The sequence below is a fragment of the Poecilia mexicana genome, unplaced genomic scaffold (genome assembly GCF_051168715.1).
Source record: "Poecilia mexicana isolate PSO_F unplaced genomic scaffold, ASM5116871v1 scaffold_1, whole genome shotgun sequence".
NCBI lineage: Eukaryota > Metazoa > Chordata > Actinopteri > Cyprinodontiformes > Poeciliidae > Poecilia > Poecilia mexicana.
This window is the reverse complement of record NW_028263370.1, coordinates 8,365,252-8,389,258: the sequence shown is the minus strand read 5'-3', so window position 1 is coordinate 8,389,258 and position 24,007 is coordinate 8,365,252. Positions and strand designations below refer to the sequence as shown.

At 40.5% G+C, this 24,007-nt stretch overlaps 3 protein-coding genes across 3 annotated transcripts; 1 reads left to right on the top strand and 2 right to left on the bottom strand.

Moving 5' to 3' along the window:
* Window positions 1-926: 926 nt before the first annotated feature.
* On the top strand, window positions 927-7,378 carry LOC106921798 (uncharacterized). The gene is made up of 10 exons (XM_088003760.1): window positions 927-1,238; window positions 1,327-1,399; window positions 2,287-2,550; window positions 2,630-2,731; window positions 2,851-2,966; window positions 3,056-3,164; window positions 3,258-3,394; window positions 3,842-5,217; window positions 5,854-5,955; window positions 6,867-7,378. The coding sequence occupies exons 1-10, from the start codon at window positions 1,156-1,158 to the stop codon at window positions 6,872-6,874; spliced, it is 2,370 nt and encodes a 789-aa protein (XP_087859886.1). The 5' UTR covers window positions 927-1,155; the 3' UTR covers window positions 6,875-7,378.
* Window positions 7,379-8,018: 640 nt separating this feature from the next.
* On the bottom strand, window positions 8,019-9,878 carry ppp1r27b (protein phosphatase 1, regulatory subunit 27b). Its single transcript, XM_014993687.2, has 3 exons — window positions 9,414-9,878; window positions 9,184-9,334; window positions 8,019-8,625 (listed from the first exon to the last, which is right to left on the bottom strand). The coding sequence occupies exons 1-3, from the start codon at window positions 9,640-9,642 to the stop codon at window positions 8,502-8,504; spliced, it is 504 nt and encodes a 167-aa protein (XP_014849173.2). The 5' UTR covers window positions 9,643-9,878; the 3' UTR covers window positions 8,019-8,501.
* Window positions 9,879-11,611: 1,733 nt separating this feature from the next.
* On the bottom strand, window positions 11,612-22,930 carry p4hb (prolyl 4-hydroxylase, beta polypeptide). The gene is made up of 11 exons (XM_014993699.2): window positions 22,579-22,930; window positions 20,339-20,545; window positions 19,237-19,370; window positions 18,964-19,101; window positions 17,101-17,205; window positions 16,892-17,017; window positions 15,901-16,101; window positions 15,550-15,670; window positions 14,820-15,001; window positions 14,091-14,198; window positions 11,612-13,019 (listed from the first exon to the last, which is right to left on the bottom strand). Exons 1-11 carry the CDS (start codon window positions 22,715-22,717, stop codon window positions 12,948-12,950), a joined length of 1,533 nt encoding a protein of 510 aa, XP_014849185.1. The 5' UTR covers window positions 22,718-22,930; the 3' UTR covers window positions 11,612-12,947.
* Between the last annotated feature and the right edge of the window lie 1,077 nt (window positions 22,931-24,007).

Below are 24,007 nucleotides of genomic sequence, written 5' to 3'. Positions count from 1 at the left end.
TGTGGTGCCCAAGACTTTAAAATACTGCATCTCTCCTGATTTTTAATCTGAATATGTGGTCCATTAAAACCACAATTATTTAGACCCCAGGAAAATTTGCATCAAAGTAATGTTTTAATTTTACTAATATGTTTGTTATTATTAAACATTTTGAGAGGTCCAGCTCAATCCCAATTTCAATTTTATAAACTGTCTAAAGATTATGGTGATGGCAAAGAGGCCTGGTAACTTCTCAGTATTGCTGAGTTTAAATTTGTTTAAATTGGCCACTTAAGCAAATTTGTCAAGACTGATACTCCTGTTAAACAGAATAATTATCTTTATGTCTTTCTTGTTAAAACAAACTCTTTGGTTAACTTTATTGTTTGTTTAGAATTAATTCATGTTGCACATCAGCTTCCCCTGTCCTGTTTCAGATTCACACTTTATCTGTTCACATAAAGTGTGGCTGAATTAAATGTAAAACTTGGATTTAATTGGAATTTAGGACTGTGAGTTACATTTTGATTGAACCCAAAACCTGGAATACATTCTTCAGGGGATAAAAACTTTTAACAGTCTCTTTTTTGAGTCACACAATCTTAAGTGGATCAGTATTTTAAGCTGAATTGTCTTTATAGGACTCATTGCTCAGTTACTGGATGGTACATCTCTTTGCTCCAGAGGTCACAGTCCATTTCCAAGGCCTTTGCCCAGAGGTTAAATCAGTGAGTCCAACTCCTGTACAACCAAAGAAGAACTTATCATTTAAAACCTAGCTAAAGACACAGTTATGTGCAGTATTTCTTCAGAAAATATTGATTTTTTTTCCCAATGAATATTCTACTGTAACTTTGGCATTTTAGATCTGTTGTTTTAAAATGTGGTTTCCCCTGATTAACACTCCGGGCCAAAAGGCGGCGATAAAACACCAGTAAACTGAGTACCGATGTCTTTAAAAAGAAGAAAACATCCGCTTGAGGAAGGTACGCGACCAATTTCATTAGCTCTATGTTTGTTTATGACCATAAGTTAAGCGCATGGAAGTATCTGGAGAGGGCAGGTGATAAATGCTCATATTTCAACCCCAGTCAGACTAAGGTAGTGTTTCTGAGGGACATTTTACAGCGTTACGCTCCTGCTGGGGAAGTTTGTTCTGACACGTGAGGAAAAAAAATGGCTTTTGCTAACTTATTCTCTGGACTGTCTGCTATGACTGAAGATGCGGGGAGCCCAGGTGAATCTGACATCACATTCAGGTAAAACGGCTGATTGTCATGGAGTAAAATGGAATAAAGCAATGGTAGTGCGTTCTCTGCATCTGTGCGCATGCTCTGTGTTTCATAGCAACAGAACGGAGAATGGCTCGAGAGGGAGGAAAAGGAAAACGCAGTGGGAGATTCCCGGCTCGTACAAGAAGGTGAACTACTTAAAACATTTAAAGTTACTTGTCAGTTTACTAAGATCCGTTAAAGTCAACTTTAGATGTAGTTTGTCAACCATAAAAAGACAAGTGATACTGAGTGTTGCAGAAAACTAAATAAATAATTAGCTACTGTATCTGATCGAAGTTTTTGTGTATTTTTGTACATTTTTCCTAATCATTTACATGTTTTTAATCTAACAGCTTATTTAAACTTGTTTATTTTGTAATATGTACATCTGTAGCAAAACATTTGAGCGCAACTTTCATCACTTTGTATGTTTGTATGTTAAAACTCCTGATTGAAAGGAGAAAACCCATTTTCTTTAGAGATTGTCTCCAAAATGTAATACCTCTACAATAATTTAAAGCCGTGGGTTTATTTGTGTAAATGTGCCATAGTATGCTTCAGTCATTTGTAGACTTTTAGTCTCTTTTGCAAAAAATACCACAGTGTGCTTTCGACTGATGCAAACTAATATATCAGCACTGCACCAACTGTGAAGCATGGATATGGAAGAGCCTGTTTTTAACCACTATACCTGGTTATTGTGTCATCCCTGATCTCCCCCATTTACCAAATCACTTAGTAGTTAAATGTGAGGCCATTTGGCATTTTTTTATTGGATTCTGATATGATAAAACTCTAAATTAAACCAGGGTTTACTTTTATACCACAATGTTCAGACTGCATCAACATTATCAGACATTATTAACTCAGAATAAGTCAGTCCAGACATGCCTGAAGAAAGTTATGTGCAAATGTTATGAGGTGAGCAGGTTATGAACCTGTTATCAAGTTAATTAGCAAAATATGTTTCTAAATTTCCTTTGCATTTACTGTGTAATATTTTTATTTTTATTTTTATCCGTTTTTATAAAAGAGATTTCATCAGTTCCAGTCCAAAGACAACTTTACCTCCCGGAGCAAACCCTGCCAGGAGCAGGTCATAGAGAGTGAGCGCTCTTCTCCAGCCCAGAAATACAACCACAGCTTTAACTCCACTTATAACCTCAGGCAGAACGGCAGCGGTCAGAACTATCAAACTTATTCCGGCAAGAAAAAGAAAATGAATCGAGGGAAGAAGAAGAAGAAGAAGGGGAAGAATCAGCATCATGATGATAGAGGCCCAAGACCAATAAAGGAGGTGAACAAAGGTGGACAGTGATATGCTCAGAGAAAATATGAGAAATTTGGTTGGTCATCTCATCTTTGATCTCATTTAGGAGAGACCAAAATTCATGACCCAGGAGTTTAAGGACCAGAACGCCCTGTTGGTGGACGGGCGTTTAGTGTGTCGACATTTTCTCTCCGGACGATGCATTAAGGTCTGCTCCGTAAAAACCTAACAAGTTACAGGATCAAAAAAATACCTGATTCTCACGCTTTACTTGTCTTTATTTTGTTTACTTTTGTTTTTTTTTGTTTATTCCTTTTTGTTTTGCAGGCAGATCAATGCCAGCTGGAGCATTTTCAAGGTTACAACGACATCATAAAAGAAGGCTGCAAATATTACATCAGAGGATTCTGCATCAACGGGCAGAGCTGCCCTTACATGCATGATATCCTTTTACCTTTTTCTTGTTTGATCGCACAGATCACTGTCAGAAATGGCAGGACGGTTTCCTTGTTTTCCTTTACTTGGCAGCACAGTCGTTTCCGTGCAAGTTTTTCCACAAGAAAGGAAACTGTTTGCAAGAAGGAAACTGCAGATTCTCCCATGAGCCGCTCAACGACGTCACTGAAAAACTGTTGGAGGAGGTTGGTGCTGTTGCTGTTTAGGGAATCCAGAGCATTAAAGTGCATTTCTTTGTGCTGTAACATCTAAGTGAGGTTAATGTCTTCCCTGTGCAGGCCATGGAACAAGAAAGAGCCTTTTACCAACTTACAAAGACAAATAAAGAGGAGTCGTCAGAACAGCAGGCGGACGCACAGGAGACCAAACCTGCTGAAGAAAACAAGAACCCAGATTTGATCTCACAACCTCTCAGGTGTTAAAACACGAGATTTAAAAGTCATGACATGAACACCAGGAAATAGTAAATGAATACTGAGTTGATTAAAATTTCAGAAATGGTTTCAGAAATCAGAAAATGTAAAAGGAGACGACAAACACTTGGAAGAAGGTGGTCTGGTCAGATCAGATGAATGCAAAAATGCTCTGTGTGATGCAACACTTAATATTTCGCACCATATGGTCAAACACAGAGGTGGCAGGATAATGCTAAGTGAATACTTTATACGTTTGCAAAAAAAATAAAATAAAAAGAAACCATTTGCTATTTTCTTATTTCACAGCTGTGTGCCACTTTCTGCCACTGACTGGTGGTGTATAAATTAAAATAAGTTAAAGTTTGTGGCTTTTAGACGGCTTTTCATGGAACCGCACAGTGAGGGTTTTCATTCAGGTTGAACTTGTATCCGTTTTCATTTTCCAGGCCAAGCTTTTACAACAGCACGGACGCTGAGAAGGAATCCCTCGAGCAACCTGATGTAACAGAACAGTGTGCGTCAGACGCTGACCAGCCTCCCAGCTCTTCACCAAACACTCAGAGCCAACAGGAGCCAGTCTGCTACTCGGTGGAAGCCGTACTTGGACCTCAGCTGTCCAGAACTTTCTTGAGTTTCTCTAAAACTCCCGCAAGTCAGGATTCTTCATCTGCGTCTCACCCTCGAACTTCTTCTGATAGACCTCATCCAAACCAACCCAAAGCCCCCGACTCAGCTGAAGCTGTCTTCAGCTCCTGTAAATCTGCAGACAATTCCTCTAACAGCCAAACACCTGATCGTCCTAGAGAGCGGACCGTATGTTACGCACCTCATGTCATTTCAGAAAAAATCCAAGCTCCTCCTTTTAGAAAAGAGGAGCCACGTTCATCTCTCAGAATTATAGAGAATGGATGTCGACAAACATTGCCAGAGAGCTTGTCGTGTCTCGAAGTAAAAAAACGCCCGACTCCAGACTCCCTACCAGTTCTCTCTTATGCATCTGGGAACGAGATGGAGGGGCAGAAAACTTGCATCAAACAAAAGTTGTTGCATCATCCAGAGATGTTTGCGTCTTCCAGAAGCAGAGAAATTGAGGATTCGCTGGCAGGAACTAAACCCAGTGAAATCTCTACAGGACAGGCGTATCTTGTGAAGCCTCCGAAGCCAGCTCTCTCCAAAGGAAGAGGTGCTGTTCCAAACGAACCTGTAATTAGATGTAATAAAAGAAGAGAAGCGGGTGATGCTTCAGTTCATCACTTTGAACTCTCTAATATTCTCCCAAGCTTCAAAAGGAAACATTCAGATGCCCGACCTGCAACACTAGAACATCATTCTTCTAAAAACTCCATAAAATCCAGCAGCGACACAGCAAATCGGGGAGATTTTTCATCTGAAAGTAATAAAACCGTGAAAAGATCGTTCAGTAGCCTTTTTGCAAGCCCGCTCCCTGACAGTGTCACACCAGGATCAAACTCTTTGACTGCAGCTGTGAGACCTCAGCGGTCTGCGGATGTCCAGATACCCTCCTTGCCCTTCTGCAGCCTTTTTGCTTCCCCTCTCGGTGAGAATTCACCTTCTTTTCCAAGCTCAAAGACTCAAACGGCGGAGTCCAAACAGAGAGACTGTGATCGAAGGTGCTTCCCATCCCAGCTTAGAATGCATCACAGGCGAATGTCTTCTATATCCTCCCAGAGCTGCAAAACTGAAAACGATGCTGTGAAACCGCCGTCAGCTGCAGTTTGCAGCATTTTATCTGGCTCCGCTTGTGAGCCGTCGTCTTCAAGTCGGACGAATCAGAACCGGCCTAACGTTTCATCCCCAAAAGGTAAAAGATTCTTCAGTGTTTTTTTTTTTTTTTTTTAATATATATTCTTTTCAAACTTTAATGTATCATATTGGGTCTTATGGCAGACCAACCCAAAGCGGTTCAGTTTGAAAGTGAGGAAAAAAACGATTCATGGTTTCAACATCCAAACGTATCTGTTTTCTTCCTTTTACTCTGATATCCTCAAATAAAATCCAGTGCAATTTCACCAAATGAGTACATTCAAGTCCACCTGTCTGAATTTTACCCAAATGCAATAAATTGTAGGACAACATAGTTTTTCTGCAATCACTGCTGCACGTGTTTTGGGATTTCTTTATCTAAATCAGGATTGGGTGGAGAACATCAGTCTTGCCACACATTCTCACTTTAGGTTCAGGGGTTTGTACTTTGACTGGGCCTTCCTGTAACACATGAGTATGCTTTACCAGTTTATAACCAGCTTTTGTGCACCTTGGAGAACAAATGAATGACAAGTTTTAATAAAAACGTGTAAATCTCCCCATCCCCCTACAGTCCTTTGTTTTGGTCTGTCCAATAAAGTCCCATTGAAGTTTGTGACTGTAGTAAAAAACTACAATATGAACAGATTGTGTTTTTTTTTCTTCCAAATATTCATTTTGCGCTCTTGTGTAGACACTTCAGCACCTTCAGTCCTGAAGTCCCTCTTTGTGCAGCTGAGGCCGTACCCAGAGGACGGAGAACAAAAGGGCTCCGGTCAGAGCAGAGACCAGTCAGGTACACCAAGTTATTTATGTACTCTGGGCAAAACGTTGTCGTATTTAACAGTATATTGATTAAACTTGATTTTAGAAGATGAAAAGGAGAGGGCAAAAAGAATAGACGTAAAACATTAGAGAAGTCGTAGTAACTGATGAGGGCGCCATTGAGAAACCCAGTTATTCCAAACTAGAACTTGGCCCAGTTTGAAGAAGGAACTAGATTTTTGACGAATGAAGCTGAAAACAAGGTGCTTCACCATGTAAGGCTGTAACTCTCATTTCATCCACAAGGGGGCAGTGTTGAAGCGCTGCCCTGAACATGGCTCCCTACCACAAAAACAAAGACGTTGATTCTTGCGTCCTCCAAACTGTATGCTTGTGAAATAAATCTGTCTCCTCGTTCATCCTCGATTGTGTAGTTCTAGTTGTTCTTAAACTTTTATTGTATTACTGTAGATATGAAGATTAACACAATACTAATATTATGTAATAAATAATATTAATTAACACACTGATCAGTGTAAAAACAATTGTAAATGGGAAAAATATGTATAAAATTGTCAGGGGTGATTATGAAAAAAAAAAAATCCTAAATGTAATCAAATTGTTGGATTTTTTTTTTTTATTTATTTTTAGTTCCTTTTTTTATTTTTCTTTGGGTTTTTTTTTTTGGGTGCTGTAATAGAATGTACATTTATTTTAAGATATTTTACACATCTTTCCCAGTGGTGCTTAATTAATGTGGAGGATGATGTAAACATTGTTCATGTTTTCTTTACTTTTAAACCTGGTTTTGTAGCAACACACTTTTTGAGACTTTTAGTGCAATTACAAAAGGTACAATTTAACTCAAGTTTTCTATCTCATGCACTTTGAATATAGTTTGGTACAGTGGTGACTCTTTTTTTTTTTTTTTTTTTTTGGCAGTCTATTGAGACACCTGGCAGACCAGCAGCCCCCCTCTCAGCCGTTCTCCGTCTGTCACCAGTCCAGGTGTAAGTAAGGCTCAGGTGAACAAATCTCGCCCACACTGCTCACCTTTCAACCCACTGGCTCCACAGCGGACAGAGAGAGAGAGGGCAGAATCAGAAGAAAGAGAATGAAAAATCTGGAGCAAAACCAATGAAACAGCTTTTAAAGACTTAAAAACAACAAACCCTACAGACCTGTGATGGATGTTTGGAGTTTAGTTTGACCTAGCTTGTATGCATTGGCTAGTTTTAAATATTTCATGATTTGAAAAATCAAAATATGTAATTTAATTAAAGTGAAGCATTTTTTTTTTTAGATTCAATCCACTCACAGGGATATTTCTCAGTGACATATTTCAAGTGTGTGTTTATGCAAATTTTGATTAAATTGCCTTATAGCTGATGAAAACTAGAAATTGTGTTTCTCAGAATTTTATAAAAGGCCAATAAAAAAAGGATGTAATACTTTGTTGGATCTCCGTTTGCATGAATTACTGCACCCGTGCGTGTTGAAAGCGTGTTGCTATGGTAACAGCTCGTCTGCATTGCTCGGTCTGGTGACTCTACCTCTCGACAATACGTTCAGTCACAGTAACACCACTGACATTGATCCAACGGCCAAATGCTGCTGGAAAATAAAATTAATTCAGTTAGGTTTATTTAAATAGCACCAATTAACAACATGTTACCTCATGGAACTTTACATAAACAAAATACTTACGCACTTGTGATTTTGAGTATTTGTGATTTCTAAGTTGTTTATTGAAATCAATATGGAATAAGGCTGTAACACAAAATATGGAATACTCTGGATGCACCTGCATTCGAGTTTCACTTTTTGAATTGAATTACTGAAATAAATGTTCTTATGTTTAGATTAACCTATATGTGTTGATGTAAGACTAACGAAGAACCTTGATCCATTATAATTCATGGTGTTTCATTGGAAACGGAACATTAACTTTAACGTGATGTTAGAGTTGCTCTGTTGGTTTAACATCTAAAAAAATGTATTTAGCTTAAACGTCTGATTCTCTTTTCCGCTAAATAACTTTTTAAAATCTGTTCAGTTTAACCTTAATGTTCACTGCAGCGCAAAGCAAAGACGTCAGGAATTAATTAACTTTATTTAAACAAGTAAAAAAGGGCAAACAAGTTAATGAACAGTACAATTAGTTAAAAATGATCAAAACACAACAACAAACTTGCTGGTAAAGGCTAAAAACATAAACATGACAGTAAACTTAGAAATGGAACTAAAAAGTGCAGCAGCTTTGTTTCACAAAGTCGAACATTCCTGCACATTCAGATAACGATATATATAAAAAAGCTAAGTTATAAAAAGGTCTGAGGCGCGGAGAGGACGCAGCAGGTTGGTGCTGCTGGAGTAAAACAGTCCAGTCAGACGAGTCCGTCGGCTCTGCCGGCCGGCCCTTCGTCCACCCGGCGTCCATCCCCTCCCGGATCTGTGGCAGCTCAAAAACCAGGAACCTGGACTGATGCGGCTTTCTCCGCTCACCGACGAAGAACGTTCAGAACAACCTGCAGCAGCTTTTGGACGACTGTGGAGCTCAAGGGACATCTGGGGTCTTCAGTCGTTGACCGCCAGCCCAAAGAGCCTCAGCAGCTCCTTGTTGACCGGGTCGATGAGGTCAGCCGGCTTCTCGCCGCACTCGTTCTCCAGCTCCGGGTCGGCGCCCAGCGACAGCAGGTAGCTGAAGGGGAAACCAGACACACTCCAGGTCAGTGAAGGTGAGATGTCTGCGCAGTGGAAAGCCCTGAGTCCCTGTATCTTAGAATCTGACAAGTAACTTTTCAGCAAAAAAAAATAGGAGCTTGTTTCAAATCAATTATTTGATGTTGGTGAAAAAGAACTTGGCAGATTATTTTGCATAATTAGTACCTATTTTTTTTAAAATCAATTTTAAGGAACTATTGACTTAAAACAACCTCCTATATGAGAAGTTACTTGAAAGTCAGTTTTGTCTTATTTCAAGTGTGCAAAGATATTTAAACTAGAAACTACACCAAAAGTAGTTGGTAAGATTTTGTATTTTTGCAGCACAGCTCATAAGAGAATCCACACACTGATGGCAAACAACTTTAATGAGAGCTGTAGTGTACAATTTATCTGAAATATATTGTGGATTCATTCCATATTCAGTAGCGCTTCATACGTATCGTGCAGCACTGACTGTAATTATGACATAATGATACCCAGAGTTCCCTGCTCTTGCTGCAGAGTCTCTAAATGAACCGGTGTGGACGCTCACCTTGCGATGTGTGGGAAGCCGTCGCTGCATGCCATGTGCAGCGGGGTCCACCCCTCCTCGTCTCTCTGGTGGATATCTGCTCCGTAGTGCACCAGCAGCTGCACGCACTCCAGATTCCCGGTCAGGACTGCCTCGTGGATGGCTGCCATTCCTTTTGAGAGAGAGAGCTCTTTTAGTATTTTAAATTTTTGCCTGATTGCAAAGCTCACAATCCTGAAAAGGCCCCTCACCAGAGTGGTAAATGGTGTCCAGTTTGACCCTGCTGGCCCTGATGAAACGTCCGATCCTCTCCAGCTCGCCGTGCCTGACGCAGTCCTGGAAAACGACGTCGTTGGGGAAGTGGACGCTCCGGACCGGCTTCAGGGAGGCTGCGCTCTTGCAGGTGACTGGAAGGCTGCAGCGCTGGCTGTAAGCTTTGATTCCCAGGGTCTGGGACACGGGGCATCGGTAGTACTTCATCCTGGAGTCTTGTTGCAGAAGAACTTGCAAAAGCTTTAAGTAAGTCCCTTTAGGGGGTGTCTCTCTCTCTTGGATCAACCTCTCCTCTGAGGGTGCAGCTTCCTCCGTGGCTCTTTTATTCTCCCTGCCGGCCTATTTTAAGATCAGCTGCAAGATTTGGAAGATGAGTGGGCTCAAACCAGTTCCCTCCCTCTGACCAGTCACAAGCCTCTTCAGACAGCTTACATCAACACACATAACAGCCAGTAACCTCCTGGACCTGGGTCAACATCACATTTCTTGGTGTTGTCCACTTAAATAAATCAGTGACACCCCTTCAGCTGACAGGAAGGTAGGAGGCTGGAGGTTTCTAGTAAACACCAGGCAGGATCGGGTGAGGTGAAGTCCCCATGAGGGGCTGTTGATGGTAAAGTGAACTGATAAACAGGTTTGATTACCGTTATAGGGTGTGACACGGCAGATGATAATTTCTAGATTGTTTTGCTTCATCCTGCTGTTTACTTGTTGGGAATCAGCATTGAATAAGAGTTAAAGCATTTCAGAAAATGAATTATATAGATTAAAGTTTTAGTTGTTACAGAGCAAAGTTTGGTATGTTCATAATTACCTCCTTTACTTTGGTAAAACACTGGACTTTCCATTATTTACCAACATAACGATGTACTGATTAAGGGTTATGGATGATTGTATGTGGGTCACTTGTCATTGCATACAGGCCCATACTGCTCCAAATGAAAGTGAGACTTGTATACAAGTCCAGGGATAAGTTAGGTTTAAGTGGAAGGAAAAAGTGTGGTTGAAGTTAATAGCCTGGGTTAGCCTTAGCCCTGACAGGATTGGGAACAAATCCTGGTCAAAATTTGTAAGAGATTCATGAACTGCAGCCTTCAAAAACCACCAGATACATCCAAGACATTGTTCCTATTTTAATTCTGGGAGCTTTGCCATCTAATTCTGAGAACAAAATCTAACTATGCCAAATTGTGCATGCAAAGTATCTTGATATATCTGCACACTTAATTTAGCGTCTGCTTTACCAAAGCTCTTTTTAAACAACTTTGTTTCAGTTGCAGCTAAATTGTTGCCTAAATCTGAGATGTCAGAATTCTTATTTGGACCCAGGAGAAAAATACCAGATGGCTTGGTGGTCCAAAGTCCTCGTTTTAGATTAAAAGTACATTTTATTTAGAAATGAAGGTCCCCATTTCAGAGTGAAGGAAGAATTGAGAGAGTAACAGGTTTGCTGGAGGTCAAGTTTGAAGTTTCACAGTAATTTAAGAAGCCACATCATCTGGTGTTGACCCCATGAATTTGATCAAGGCCAGAACCAGAGCAGCCAACTACAAGAGCATTTTAATGTTTTCCCCGACATTAATACCTCATTTAAGTCATGGCACAACTGTGCTGGATTATCAAACTCAACTAAAACTCAGAATATATGGGACGGCATCAAAAAAAAAAGATGGAATTTTGTATCATTTTCACTGATGTTATGCAATTTAATTTTAGCCTCAGCCTTGAGAAGCAAATCCCAGTCAAAATTTGGGATTGTACAAGAGATGGAGACGTATGCCCATCTCTTACACCCCTCTTCTCTACCAGTTATTTTTCATACTCAGTTTTTTGATATATATCCAAATATATTGGCCTTTTGAAGGATTTCAATTACAGTCTTCTGGACAAGTGAAGTCAATCTTACTATAGTCTTAGCCAGAACATCTGGAGTAGTTTTACTATTTTTTTTTCCTTTTAATTATTGAAAATCAGCTTTAAATGTGTGTAATGTTGGTGTACAATAATAGCCTCGAAGACTTGCAGCTACTTAAGATTACAGAAAATAGATTTGACTAGATGAGGGTTAAATTACCAAATCTCAAATGAATTAAATCTTTATATATGCATTTCAGAATCAGAACTACATGCAGTGGCATTTCATGACTTCAGTGCAAAAACACCACAAATCCACACATTTCCATTTTTCTTTTTTTATTGGCCACCATTTCACATTTTCCACATTAATTTGAATATGATGGAATGGTTTTGTTAGTCCCCCCCCCATCCCAATGCTGGTTGAAAAACACACCCGTCCCCCACTCTACTCAACCCCCTTTATGCCCAAACAGACATGTTTATATTCTCTCAGACAAGCAAACATTCTCCACACGGCACCATGGCAACTATGGGTGCCGAGTAGAGCCAAAAGAGAAGCAGGAGACTGCAGTGTGGGTAAGGGGTGGGGCTGTGCACCTGTTCCCTCCCCACTTCAGATACAAACTGCACCAATCTGTCTGCTTCAGTAACCACAGTGAATCTCAAATTAGGCGTGAATGCAGTGCGACCCATCAGAACCGGCTCTGGTCACCCTACAGGTCTGAGAGGGTGAGTAAGGGCCACCTCGGCCCCAAAAGGGCCAACCGCCCGGCAACAGTTGGGCACGATGGTACAATAAGAATAAGTCCTAAATTAAAAATAAAAAATAAAAACAAATACCTCCGATGTGAATGCAATTAAATAAGAGATTTTACTCAAACGTTAACTGTTCCTGTTAGGCAAAAATAAGTCAATAGATATGCTGACATGAGGAGAAAGAACTGAAATATGTGGGAATGAAGAAATGGCACCCAACCCCCTGCTGGAAGATAGAAAATGACTGGTCTCGGCTACAGATGTGAGGGGGAGGGGTTTTGTGTGTGCTACACCGAGTTTACTTAAAAAAATATATAAAAAAATAAAATTAAAAAAAATTAAGGATGGCCCCTTGTCCCCTGAGACAGTCCTTACAAAACCCAATGGTCCTCTGGATTTCTATAAGAGGGAGAACACTGGCAGCCCCCAAACCTTCAGCTTGCAGATCATTTCATTCAGTTCAAACCATTTTGTCATTTTACAGATGGGAGTCATAAACCTGTTAGGAAAATTAGTATTTCAAAAACTGGACATCAGTGCTATTTTTTTGTTCTTAAATCATTTGGTCAAAACTATACAAGGCTGTGATGAGGAGCCTTGTGTAGAGGCATTGGGGGTCACTGTCCCAAGGATCCTGCAGGAGGAATGAGACCAGTCTGGGCAGAACGTGCCAAATTAAAGATTTAGATGGTGAACACCAAAAAAAACTGCCGAACCAGCCGTGGATGGTCAGACTGGTTGGTTCTCAGGCTAGCTTTACTGAAGGACAGTTTAAGGTGGACTGTTAATGTTCACAGGACAGGGAAGGTCCACGAGGAAGCAAAGGTGGTGGTGACTGGTTGGAACGGTTGGGGTGGGTCTCCTCTCGCCTTCTCTCTCTCTCTCTCTTCCTGCAGCTCTTACAACTCGTCGTGTCCGTCATCGTCGTCGCCGCCGTCCTCGCCATCCGAGTCATCCACATCTTCCAAGTCCTGAGTGTGAACAACAGTGGTCAGAACACTGGCAACTTTATGCAAACACGTGCCTGTTTAAATATAGTAGTTGCCTGAAGTGAAGGTTCAAACCCTTATAGAGCAACTTCAAAAGGAATTTAGAGAAAATTTGACTTATTCATTCCTGCACTACAGCATTTTGAGGCAATAAAGCAATCATTCACAGATCCCGAAAACTGCATAATGTTTGTGCAATGAAATGGTCTAAAAGTCTAAATGCTTAAGGCAGTACATGCTATAATGATTAGGAATTTGTGGGGAAGTGACTAAAGTGAAAAGAAATTGCAGCAACAGAATTTCAAAACATTTATGGCAAACGCCAACCATTGTAGTTCAAGCTGAAGAGGCACGTGCAGCTCCAACAGGAGGCTCAGGTGTCCACAGAAAGCCCAGTGACAGCTGACCAGACAGCTGCAATTAGACCTCAGATGTCTAATGTGAGATGAGGTGGGCTCATTGTGAGACAGGCAGGTGTTAATATGGAGGAACCCCCAGACCCACACAAATGTTTATGCGACTGTCCCACTGTGGCACGAAGGAAACTTTAGTCTGCATCTCTAACCAAGTAAGCTGCAGCAATGAAGTTGACAGTAAAGTTTAAAGGTTGCCAACTTCTAAAGAGTCACAAGATGTAATTTTTTGTCTTTTGGTTCTTTAACTTCCACCCTGATACTGCAGATATGTGAAAATATACATTTGGTTTAAACTAATGCAGACAATCTACATTTATATACATTCACTGATTGTATGAAAAGATATTTCAAAGTGAAAAAACTGGGAAGACATGGATTTTTGCTAAGTTTATGCACCAGCCTTCCCTTATTTAACCGTTTACATGAAACTTTAAAACTAAAAATGTAAAATGTCAATTAAGCAACTGTAGCTAGAGGCTAAACTAGCCACCTTAATCCATTTAGTCAAGTGCAAAAACAAAGGGTAGGTTTTGTTTTTAAATTAAAAGGTCGAACATTTTCTATCAACTATTTCTCATGAAGCTGCAACCCTGGAGCTCAGGACTCAGGGTCGGCTTTAGTCAGCTCACAAACTCACATCTGTATCGATGTCGTCGTCTCCTGCAGGAGCGCCTCCATCTTTACCGCCGCTCTCCAGGAACTTTGTGAAGCCCTCCAGCGTTCTCTCTCCATTATAATCAATCACCTGTTGACCACAAGTAGTAAAAGCACATTAATCAGGTCAAAGAATGCAATGGAAACAAGAAGCCATGTGGCTAAAAGTTTAAAATTTCATTACATTTGGCTAGATGTTCATCAGACAACTGTAAATTATACATTAACGTGTTTTATAGAACCTTCCTTAGATTTCCGATGCTATAAAACTTCTTAAACACTTTGCTCCACTGCACAACATAAAAGGAGACAGTTGCATTACAACATGAGGGCTTCCAGCCTTGGCCTTCTGGCTCACTGTGCAGGACGCTGCAGATGTTTCCCCATCGTTTACACCAGATTTTTATAAGTGAGTAAATAAACGGCTTCAGCAGAACTCAACAGGCTGAGGAGCTACAGGTGTGTCACAAATTAAACATTTAAAGCAAATTTTTTTTAGTAACAGAACTGTCAGCGTATGGTACAGTATAGTTAGGCTTTTTTCTTCCACTTAACTTTTCATGTTTCATTGCAGCACAGCCTTTTGTCTTTAGCAAAGGCATTTTGTGGTCCATGTGGATACAACCACCAGCAGTTCATCTATATTTTAAAAAGTAATTTGTGCTTGTAGAAACAGTCTGTTCTGATTTCATGCAAGTTATGGAAGGATTACCTCGCGACCCTCTCCTGCAGGGAAGAACTTTAGCGTAGGGAAGCTGTGGACTTTGACCTCTTCGATCTCGTTGGCCGTGGAGTCCATCTTGGCCACGATGATGTCACTGCTGTCTTTGTACTTCTCTCCCAGCTGCTCCCAGATGGGAGCCAGCTGTTTGCAGTGCCCACACCAAGGAGCATCTGGAACGCAGCGCCATGTTTTTTTTAGCATCAATTTTAATATTACTGCAGTATTGAATGTAGCAGATCAAGAGAAACCCCAAGTTTACACTTTTTACACTTTCTGCATGTTAATTTAGGTTCTAAATGTGCTGTAAAGTGAAAACCTCAACTTCACTCTGACTGCCAGAAATTTTCCACCTGTTCATCACCAGTCAGAAAATATAAGCTTTTCCCCGGCTGTGCCTTACTGGCCATCAGCTGCGTTTCAACAGCCAGACGTGGAAAACGATCCCAAAAATAAAACCCATTTGGACTGGGATGGGTATAAAATACTCCTGCCGCTATATTTATCTTTGCAGCATTAGAGCCTGGCAGGAAGTGGAGCTGACGGGGCACAAAGAGCACCTGAAGTCAACTCTTAGATATTCGAGACAGGCTTACAAAGAATTAAAGTTTCAGACTGAAGATGGATGTCTGGTCATTTGCCTTTGAGGAATTAAGCTTTAATAATAAAAAACTAAAAATAAAAGGCTAAAAAAAAAAAAAAAAGTAAAATGATTTCTTACAGAATTCAACAAAGACGTTCTTAGTAGGGTTGAATGCAACCTCCTCGAAGTTTTTGCCCACCAGGACCTTGACGGGGGTCTTGTCCCAGTCTTCAGGGATGTCCTGGCTCATGAGGTGGGCCTGGAAACAGTTAAGGAAAGAAAAATAGGCAGCAGTTAGTTCTGGCTGCATTTTGGCACCAACTAGAATACAACTCCAACAAAAATAAAATAAGAGGTGGTGCATACAGTGTGGCTAAAATTGTTCACACTATGCTACATATTTATAACAGTTAAAATGAGCCTTTGGATGGTAAACTATCTATAGCCACTGCTGCTGCTGCTGCTACAAGCAGCCTCTCAGGGCTTCACCTTTAGTTTGCCCTCGACGAACAGCGTGCAGAACTCAATGATGCTCGCTGCCGTGATGTCGCTGCTCTCAGGCTTGTACTTGGTCATCTCGTCCTCCAGCGTGATGAGGCGGATGGCGGGGCAGTCCTCTTTCTTCAGGCCGAAAAACTCCAGGATGCGCTGGTTGTCATCGATGTCGCTGTCGATGAAGATGAACAGGATCTGGACACAGAGTTGGGAGATAAACGCCCGACTTTTTCCATGGAAAACTTACAATAGCTTAATGTTTTTAAAAGGTCCAAGTAATACGACAAGTTATTTCATGAAGGTTACCCATGAGATTAAATGAATGCAGGTTCTCATAAAGAGGCTCAAATTTTATACAAGTCGAGATCACCTAGCAGCAAGACAAGGCTGTTGCATCATTTGCCTATTTAAGAGCCACACAAATCAAGATAAAATTTAAGCCAAGCCTAATAAAGATTTAAATAACAACCGTCATTTAACTTAAAATTAAATTCAACCATCACCCCAGCTTCAGGTGTATATTGTTTTTTTATAGTAAAACAAAGACATTTTTATTATTAACTACCCAAATAAACTACAATAGCCCTGCTTTGAGAAAATTTGCTTCACAGGTAAAGCAGACAAATTCAACTCCCTCCGATAGCATCTGCTAACCTTCGGCTGGTGGTTTTGTTAACCAAATTGCTCAGCAGCATTAAATTACACAGGATGCAGGCTTATAGTGCATTTATCCAAGTAAATGTCCAAGAGGCAACTTAATACATTTTCTGAGCTAGAACGAAAAGAAAACCTGAATGCATTTAAGACCCGAATATGAGGTTTTTAAATTTATGATCTGAATTTTAAAAGACACTGAAGGTTAAAAACCAGGTATTGCGATTTACTGCATATTCAAACTAAATCTGTTGCTTTATGTAAACGGTTCAACGCGGTCGATTCTGTAACTTTCAGTAACATCACTTGGTTGTCCTGAGGGTTGACCTACCTGACCCTTGAATCCCTCAGCAGCTTTCTTAAAGTGGTCCATTTTGTCCTGGAAGTCAGAAGCCGCTTTGGGCAGGAACATGAGGATGTGGGACTTTATGTCTCCGCCAAAGATTTTTGGGGCAGTCTGCAATAGGGAAAGATGAACGTATTAATACATTAAAAGTGTATCAATAGTATGAAGGGAGAACCGTCTTGGTTTAATTTTACCTGCTCTGTGAACTCAATGACCAGCGGCAGCTGGTTGGCCTTAACAAAAGCCAAGAGCTTCTCCTTCGTCAGCTCTCCATCGAAGGTATTGCGACCTTCATCGAACTGTCAAGAAAACATGGAAACACTTAGACGCAAATATTGACCACCTGGTGTCCCACCTAATCTGCCTGTGAACCAGCAAACTGCTCTAAAATCATCCAACTCTCTGCAGACCAAACAGGCCGTTTATTGGGCATCAAGAATAGCAGCTGTAGCTCTCTGCCAAGTGGCTCTTGCTGGCACACAATAGCAGAGGATAACCTTCTAAGCACTGAAACCTAAAACCAAATCCCAGTTGCAATAAACAAGCTAAAATCCACCGGCTGTTTATTGAGCTGATCCCCTACTTTAGGAGGGTTCACCAACTGCAACCTTCGGATTAAAGTAAGTTTACCAGCATGAACCTCTGGCTGCTCAGCAGCGGCAGAAAGTGGAAGCACCGGTGCAAGTCCTAACATGAGAAATCATCATCAGCCCTATAATCGAAAGTTAAGCCATAATCAAAATAAAGGTTTGAAATACTTCACAGTGTAATCTTTAATATGGGTTTTGCCTTCTGAATTGAAAGTTCAAAAATTGTCACAATATTTGAAATTTGAGCCTCACCTGTAGAGTGCAGCTCAATTTCCTAAATACACTTTGTCACAGCCTTTCATTCAAATTATGATCAGCCAGAGCTCACCGTAAAATGTCCTGGTTGGAGGTGGACATTGTAATGCTAAACTTAGGTATCTTTTCATAACATTGAAAACTTGTGTGCTCTGCAAGATATTTTATAGATAGACCAAATGAAAAGTATTCATAAAAAATAGAATCATGAGCCAAAAAGCTTAAGACAAAAAGTTTTTTTTTTAAAAGCATTTGAAAAAAACGGACATTTGATTACTTCATTTCCGTAACTGATCCTTTGTACTTTGACCCAATCTGACAAATCACAATCTCACACAAGTTGATTGTTCTGCTCATAAAAGGACTTCAAGGCCCAGCATATCAGAACAAGTGCACTATGTGCAGTGTACAGCTACAATTAAAGCAAAGTGAGAAAGTCATGCAAGAGTGAGAAAGGAAACTATTCACCGATTTTCTTGATTACCAACATCTCATCCCTACCAAAAAAAAGAGCAATACAAATGAAACATTCTACATGTGTGCAGTGTACAAGTTTTTTTTTTTTTTTTTAATTTCCACCAAATCTCCAGATGGCTTCATGGTCTTAAAGATTTAAGTTTGTCATCTTAAAAACTGGAGCCACTTTTAACATGGCAAGTCTGTCACTTTACACCTACAACACAAAAGTCAGACTGAAATGATCAGTGGTCATTACACCAGTTTAAGGTTTAATGACTAAGCAACTCCAAAATAACGAAACTCTGATATCCTTTTATCCTGATAAAAGGATATGGCATTTAAGTCAATAAATTCCTTAGTCAATATAGAGTGGTGCTTGGAAAGGCAGACCATTCCCTAATACAGTGAACAGCTCAATACCACCAAGTCATTCATTAGTTGGGTCAAGCAACATAACCCAACATCCAAGACGTTGAATGACCTCAGAGGAACTAGGATTAGCAACAGATATTTGACACTTCGTCTGAAGCATCAAATTCCTGAAGGTGTAGATCAAACGCCAGCAAGGCGCCGTCAGTGGCTGGATCACCAATTCACATGCCTCCATTACATAAGCAAAAAAGATAACCTACATTCAGTAGACCTCAACTCGACCTCAAACACTTTAGAAGCTGCATCTTAGACATTTTGCAAAATCAGATCAAATGGCCTAATGCACCGCTCAATTTTAAATCTCTCCAAGTAGAAAGTCACCTTTTTGAAGAGGATGACGCCATCTTTGGACACCTCAAACTTTGAGTAAATTTCGTCACTGGAGGTCATGGCGAAGGGAACGTCATCCATGGCTTCAGCTGCTTTTTCCAAGGCTTTGGCATCAGCAGACTCAGCATCCTGTAAACAAAGAAAACAGTAGCATTCAGTAAGTTTTGTGCAAGTCTTAAAGATGGAGGCTTAACCTGTATTATGGGCCTTATGATGGGCTTAAAAGGAAGATTGGGCCCAAATACGTCTGTTCTGGAGACTCACCTTAAAGAATCCAATGACTGCCACCTCATTGTCAGCAATCAAGGACTCTGCTGCAGTGACCTCAGTCAGGGTGGCGACAGCAGGCCCTGTGCGCTTCTTCAGCCAGTTGACGATGTCATCTGCCTGCCTGCCAGCTGCCAAAAAATAAAGAGACCATCAATAAGTGTGCAAGAAGCTGGCTCAGACAGATGGAGTTTCTAATGTGGGTAAACTGAAAGATGGAACCATGCGAGTGCTTGTGAGAACGCTTCAGCGGCTTTGACAGTGAAAACGACAGAAGAAACTTCTGCAATTTCTAGCAAAAACTTCAAAGTGCTTCAAGCGGAAGTGAAGTTTGTTTTCAACCCAAAATTTAAATGAACCTTCATTTCATGTTTAAAAAAATGGGGCTGATTGTTTTTGAAAATCGTTTTCACCCCCAAACTGTTCAGGGTTTTGATGAGGGAGAAAACAAAAAAAAAGTGGGGCAAGGAATTTATAAAACTGATGTTATTAATCTAAATTTAGATATCACACTGGTGAACAAAACGGGCGCTGCAACAAAGAAGCAATTTCTCAGATACAGTGCCTTGGCGGTCCTGGTTGAGCTGCATGTGGGAGGCGGTTGAGTCAAAAAGACTAGGTCCAACCCACAGTAGTCACTTCCACAAAACCACTTCCAAGCTTCTCCCTCCCCTCCCTTTCCTAAAGGAGTCAGACGCGAGCCGGCCGAAGAGACGACGTGAAGAAATGCACATAGGTCTGCCCCGACTCAGCTGCAGCATGAGGGGAACGTGCTGAGGAAGCCCGGCCCCCCTGCGCTCCGATTGGTCGAATTACTTTTTGATGCTGTTGTGCGGGTCAAATTGCCAGAGTGAACAGAGTCTGCAGGCCTGGCTTTGAACCATTCATGATCATATTTTCAGATCATTTTAAAGCACAACACTTCTTGTTCCGAGAAGAGATCATCTAAAATCACGACATGTTATCGCTGCTGAAATTATTCAAGTAGTGATCAAGACAAATTACTGTAAAATCGGCAACCAGTTAAAAATCCAGACAGATCATCTACAAATACCAGGTCGAGATGGATGAGTAGGTTCCCAGTGACTGCATCACTCACCAGAGTACTCCTTGGGAGACTCCTTCTCTCCACCCTTGAAGAACTTGATGGTGGGGTACCCCCGAACGCCGTACTCCTGAGCTAGCTCGCTTTCTTCGGTGGCGTCCACTTTGCCGAGGCGGATTTCTGAGCCCTCGGCCTTCAGCAGGCCGGCAGCTTTGGCGTACTCTGGAGCCAGGGCCTTGCAGTGGCCACACCATGGTGCATCTGTGGAGCGCAATCAAGAGGATTTCATGGGTCGTTGCAGCAAAATATGAGCAGAAGGACAAAGTGGGAGTCACAGATCATCTTGATTCAGGAGAATTCAACAATATTGGGAGTGATACAGCAGAGAAAGATAAAAGTATCTAAACAGAGTTTTGATTTAAAAACAAAATAAACTGTACACGCGCTGCATAAGTAAATAAACTTTGACGCATTGTCTTGCTGCCACACATTTAAGGAAAGTTTCACTGTTTAATGTTTTTTTAACGACCAGAAAGAAATCTTGTGAGTGCTGGAGCTGACAGAAGGAATTTCTGTCGATTCTGAAGAATGAAGGGCAACGTTTCATCTCAGATGCATATGGATGTCAGGCGAGTACAATTTTAAATCATTTTACAAACAAGAGGCAAGAACGTTAACTGATTAGAGAAAATGTGTTTTTAAGCAGAAAAGCCAGCTTGTCTAATTTTTCTATGCAATATTTATTTGCACAGAACACTACACAATGATACATTGTAATGAGGTTCCTCCCTTACATGGATTCAATTTGCAAAAAGTAAGATCTCTTTTCCTGATGAGATTCCTTGTAACAAAAATCAAGCAGAAATGATACATTAGGCAAATATCAATTCTAGTAAACTAACCTCTCTTTTTTTATTAAAAGTCGTGCTAATTTTCACCTCAGGATAAAACATGTTTTAGGAGCACAGGCAATAATGACTTATCTTTTCATAAACGTGTTCAGTATCCAAACTGTATGAATCCTGCATTTTACTGACACTTCCTCCTCTCCACCAGTGTTGTACTTTAGTTTCCACATAGACATGCTTTTAGTGAGGCAGAAATATTTACATATTTTTTTTACATTCCTGGTTAAAGAAATTCATACACAACACATTTAAAACTTTCCAGTGAGGAATTACTAAAGGGCATCTACTCCGTCTTAATCATATGCTGCAGGTTAATTCAGGTCAGACTCTTGCTGTAAAGTGAATCTACTATTCCAGTTAATTTAAACCATGTTTGAACTTTACTCAAAAGATTATTGAAAGTAAAGAGACAAAGGATGGATAAACAACCTATGATTGGTTCAAAAGTATCCTTTAGAGGCCATCTTTGCACATTCCAACCAGATGGCAGGCCCATCAGAAGTGACACGTCTAATTAAGTCGAAAGCCTTGCATCACTTGTCAGTGAGCAAAACTTCCTTGTCCGAGTCCAGTCAACGTAAACGTGCACGCGTACATGAACTTTTGTAAAGTACACGTCAACCTAGCTGCACACAACCCGTGATCCCCGCCCAGCTGAGGATGTACGTGGGCATTTAATCTACTTCTCACCCGGTGCTCATTGGTCGGTGTCGGCCCACGGCACCGTTTGACTGGTCCACACTGCTGTCACACAATCCACGGAGCAGGTCCCAACAATCTGACAAAAGTGTAGCGGGATGGGCCCGGATGGCCCGTCAAGATTTGGTGCAAGCATTCAAGAACTGATCTGGTTCAACGCAGATTCAACCATGTTCTCACTTATTTAACTGGGGTGTTTATGTCCCATAAAGGGGTTAACGAAATATGAAAGTACTTGTGCGAAGCCACAGATGACAATCGAAACTTACAGCTCTTTTCTCATTAACTCAAGGCGATCATAATAAAGAGGCAGCCAACCAGAATATCCCAGGAACAAAGTTTATCTCAACAAGGATCAATTGCTTAAATTAATTTAGCATTTAATTTTACCCATTACCAAAAAAATGCTAACATTTTTGGTATATTTTTTTTGCTAGCTTGTCAAATTCAACCAGAACGCCTGCAAAAGAAAGAAAACATACCGTCTGAAATGCAATGTCTAGTTTTTTTCCCCTAAAAAAGTTTAAAAAGTAGTTAGCCAAGTAAGCTAACTGATGCAGAATTTATCAAAACATATGCGTCTTGTGTGTTAGCGGTTCCTACCTGCAACCTAAAACCTGGAAGTTTAACGCTAACCTTAACAGCGAAAAGTGCAGCTAGTGTCAGTTAGCAGCCTGGGATACTTACAGAACTCAACCAAGAGGTTGGGATGAGCCAGGAGAGCCTCGTCGAAGTTACTTTTCTTCAGCACCAAGACATCATCTTCTTCTGCGATGTCAGCCCTGCTGGCAACGGCCAGTGTACACAGCAGCCAAAACTTAAACATAGTTACCGTCGAGTTTTCTTCTTAAATACAGAGACGAAAGCTGCAGACGCAATTGGTTGCGAGTTAGTAGATAAATTCGTATCAATTTGTGAGTTTTTGTTTTCTTGTTTAGGGTTGGGAGAGTAGCTGGTATTTTTGTGTCTACCGCTACTAACGTGGCAGTGCACGCAGAAAACCGGAGGGGTCAACTGCAGTGCGCATGCGCATTTATGGGGCCGAAAGCAGTTCGTGTTGAAATGTGACTGGACCGCAGCAGGCTGCACCTGGAAGTGAAAAGTAGGCTCCACGAAACACTGCAGCCGGGAAGAAAACACAGCCGCTGTGAGGACGTGATGATGCTTCATCAAAACATACACCGTATTTCATTATTATTCAAACATAATACTTTCTCTTAAAAAAATAAATTAAAAACCTTTTAGGTTTATTTTTTAGACTCGTTCGATCATTTGTTCCTGATCTATTCCAGCTTTATGTATTTCTAGGTCAGATTTATAAGTAAGGAATGGTCTAATTACAGATGCATTTCACTATATTACATTATAATCAAAAAGTTTAATTCTATTTAAAAAGAGAAACTTATAATTTCACATTTATAAGCTATTATTATTGTTATTTGGCACAGTAAAAGGGACTCCCAAGGACATTTAAGCCAAAACTTACCACAGAGCATGTCCTGAAAAAAAAAAAAAAAAAAAAGCTGAAGTGGAACAGCCTAAACCTAAAGCAAAGAAGATGCGTCTGTAAGGGGTGTTATTAATTAAATGAATTATCATCCTTCAGCTGATCATCTTCTGCATGCAATGTTGCTAGCTAATAACTCCCTGGGAATTAGTTTATAGGTGCAATAAACCGTGTTGTGCATGTAAACCTGTGTAATCTTTAACATCATTTCCAGTTAAATAAAAAGTTGTTTAAATGAGAGGTAATGGCATAATCAAACTAAAACCATTATTTAACTGTAAGGTGGGATGGATTTTCTTTTCTTTTTTTGTAGATTCTGTCTCTCAAAGTTGAGGTGAACTCGTGAAAAAAAATTGCCACCTCTCCAACTTTTGTAAGTGGGAAAACATGAAAACAAAAATAAACAGTGTATCAAAGACTTATTATCTGTTACAGATGGATGTCAACATCATTTATAAAAACATGAGCAGTGTGGTGTACATTTAGATTCAGTCCACCTTAAATGAGATCTTCACCAATTGACCTAGAAATCATATACTGAGTAAACAAAGTTCATCTGTGTGTAACTTAATCTCAGTAAATATATTTTTTCTAGGTGGTGCAAAGCTG

Coding starts and splice junctions, on each gene's coding strand:
- LOC106921798 (XM_088003760.1), top strand. CDS start 1,156: ATGGCTTTTGCTAACTTATTCTCTGGACTGTCTGCTATGACTGAAGAT. Junction 2,551..2,629: donor GCCCAAGACCAATAAAGGAG/GTGAACAAAGGT, acceptor GATCTCATTTAG/GAGAGACCAAAATTCATGAC. Junction 2,967..3,055: donor AGCTGCCCTTACATGCATGA/TATCCTTTTACC, acceptor CTTGGCAGCACA/GTCGTTTCCGTGCAAGTTTT.
- ppp1r27b (XM_014993687.2), bottom strand. CDS start 9,642: ATGAAGTACTACCGATGCCCCGTGTCCCAGACCCTGGGAATCAAAGCT. Junction 9,335..9,413: donor GGACACCATTTACCACTCTG/GTGAGGGGCCTT, acceptor CTCTCTCAAAAG/GAATGGCAGCCATCCACGAG. Junction 8,626..9,183: donor GGCTTCCCACACATCGCAAG/GTGAGCGTCCAC, acceptor TTTCCCCTTCAG/CTACCTGCTGTCGCTGGGCG.
- p4hb (XM_014993699.2), bottom strand. CDS start 22,717: ATGTTTAAGTTTTGGCTGCTGTGTACACTGGCCGTTGCCAGCAGGGCT. Junction 20,546..22,578: donor CAACCTCTTGGTTGAGTTCT/GTAAGTATCCCA, acceptor TGCGCTCCACAG/ATGCACCATGGTGTGGCCAC. Junction 15,671..15,900: donor TCGTCGAGGGCAAACTAAAG/GTGAAGCCCTGA, acceptor AACTGTTTCCAG/GCCCACCTCATGAGCCAGGA.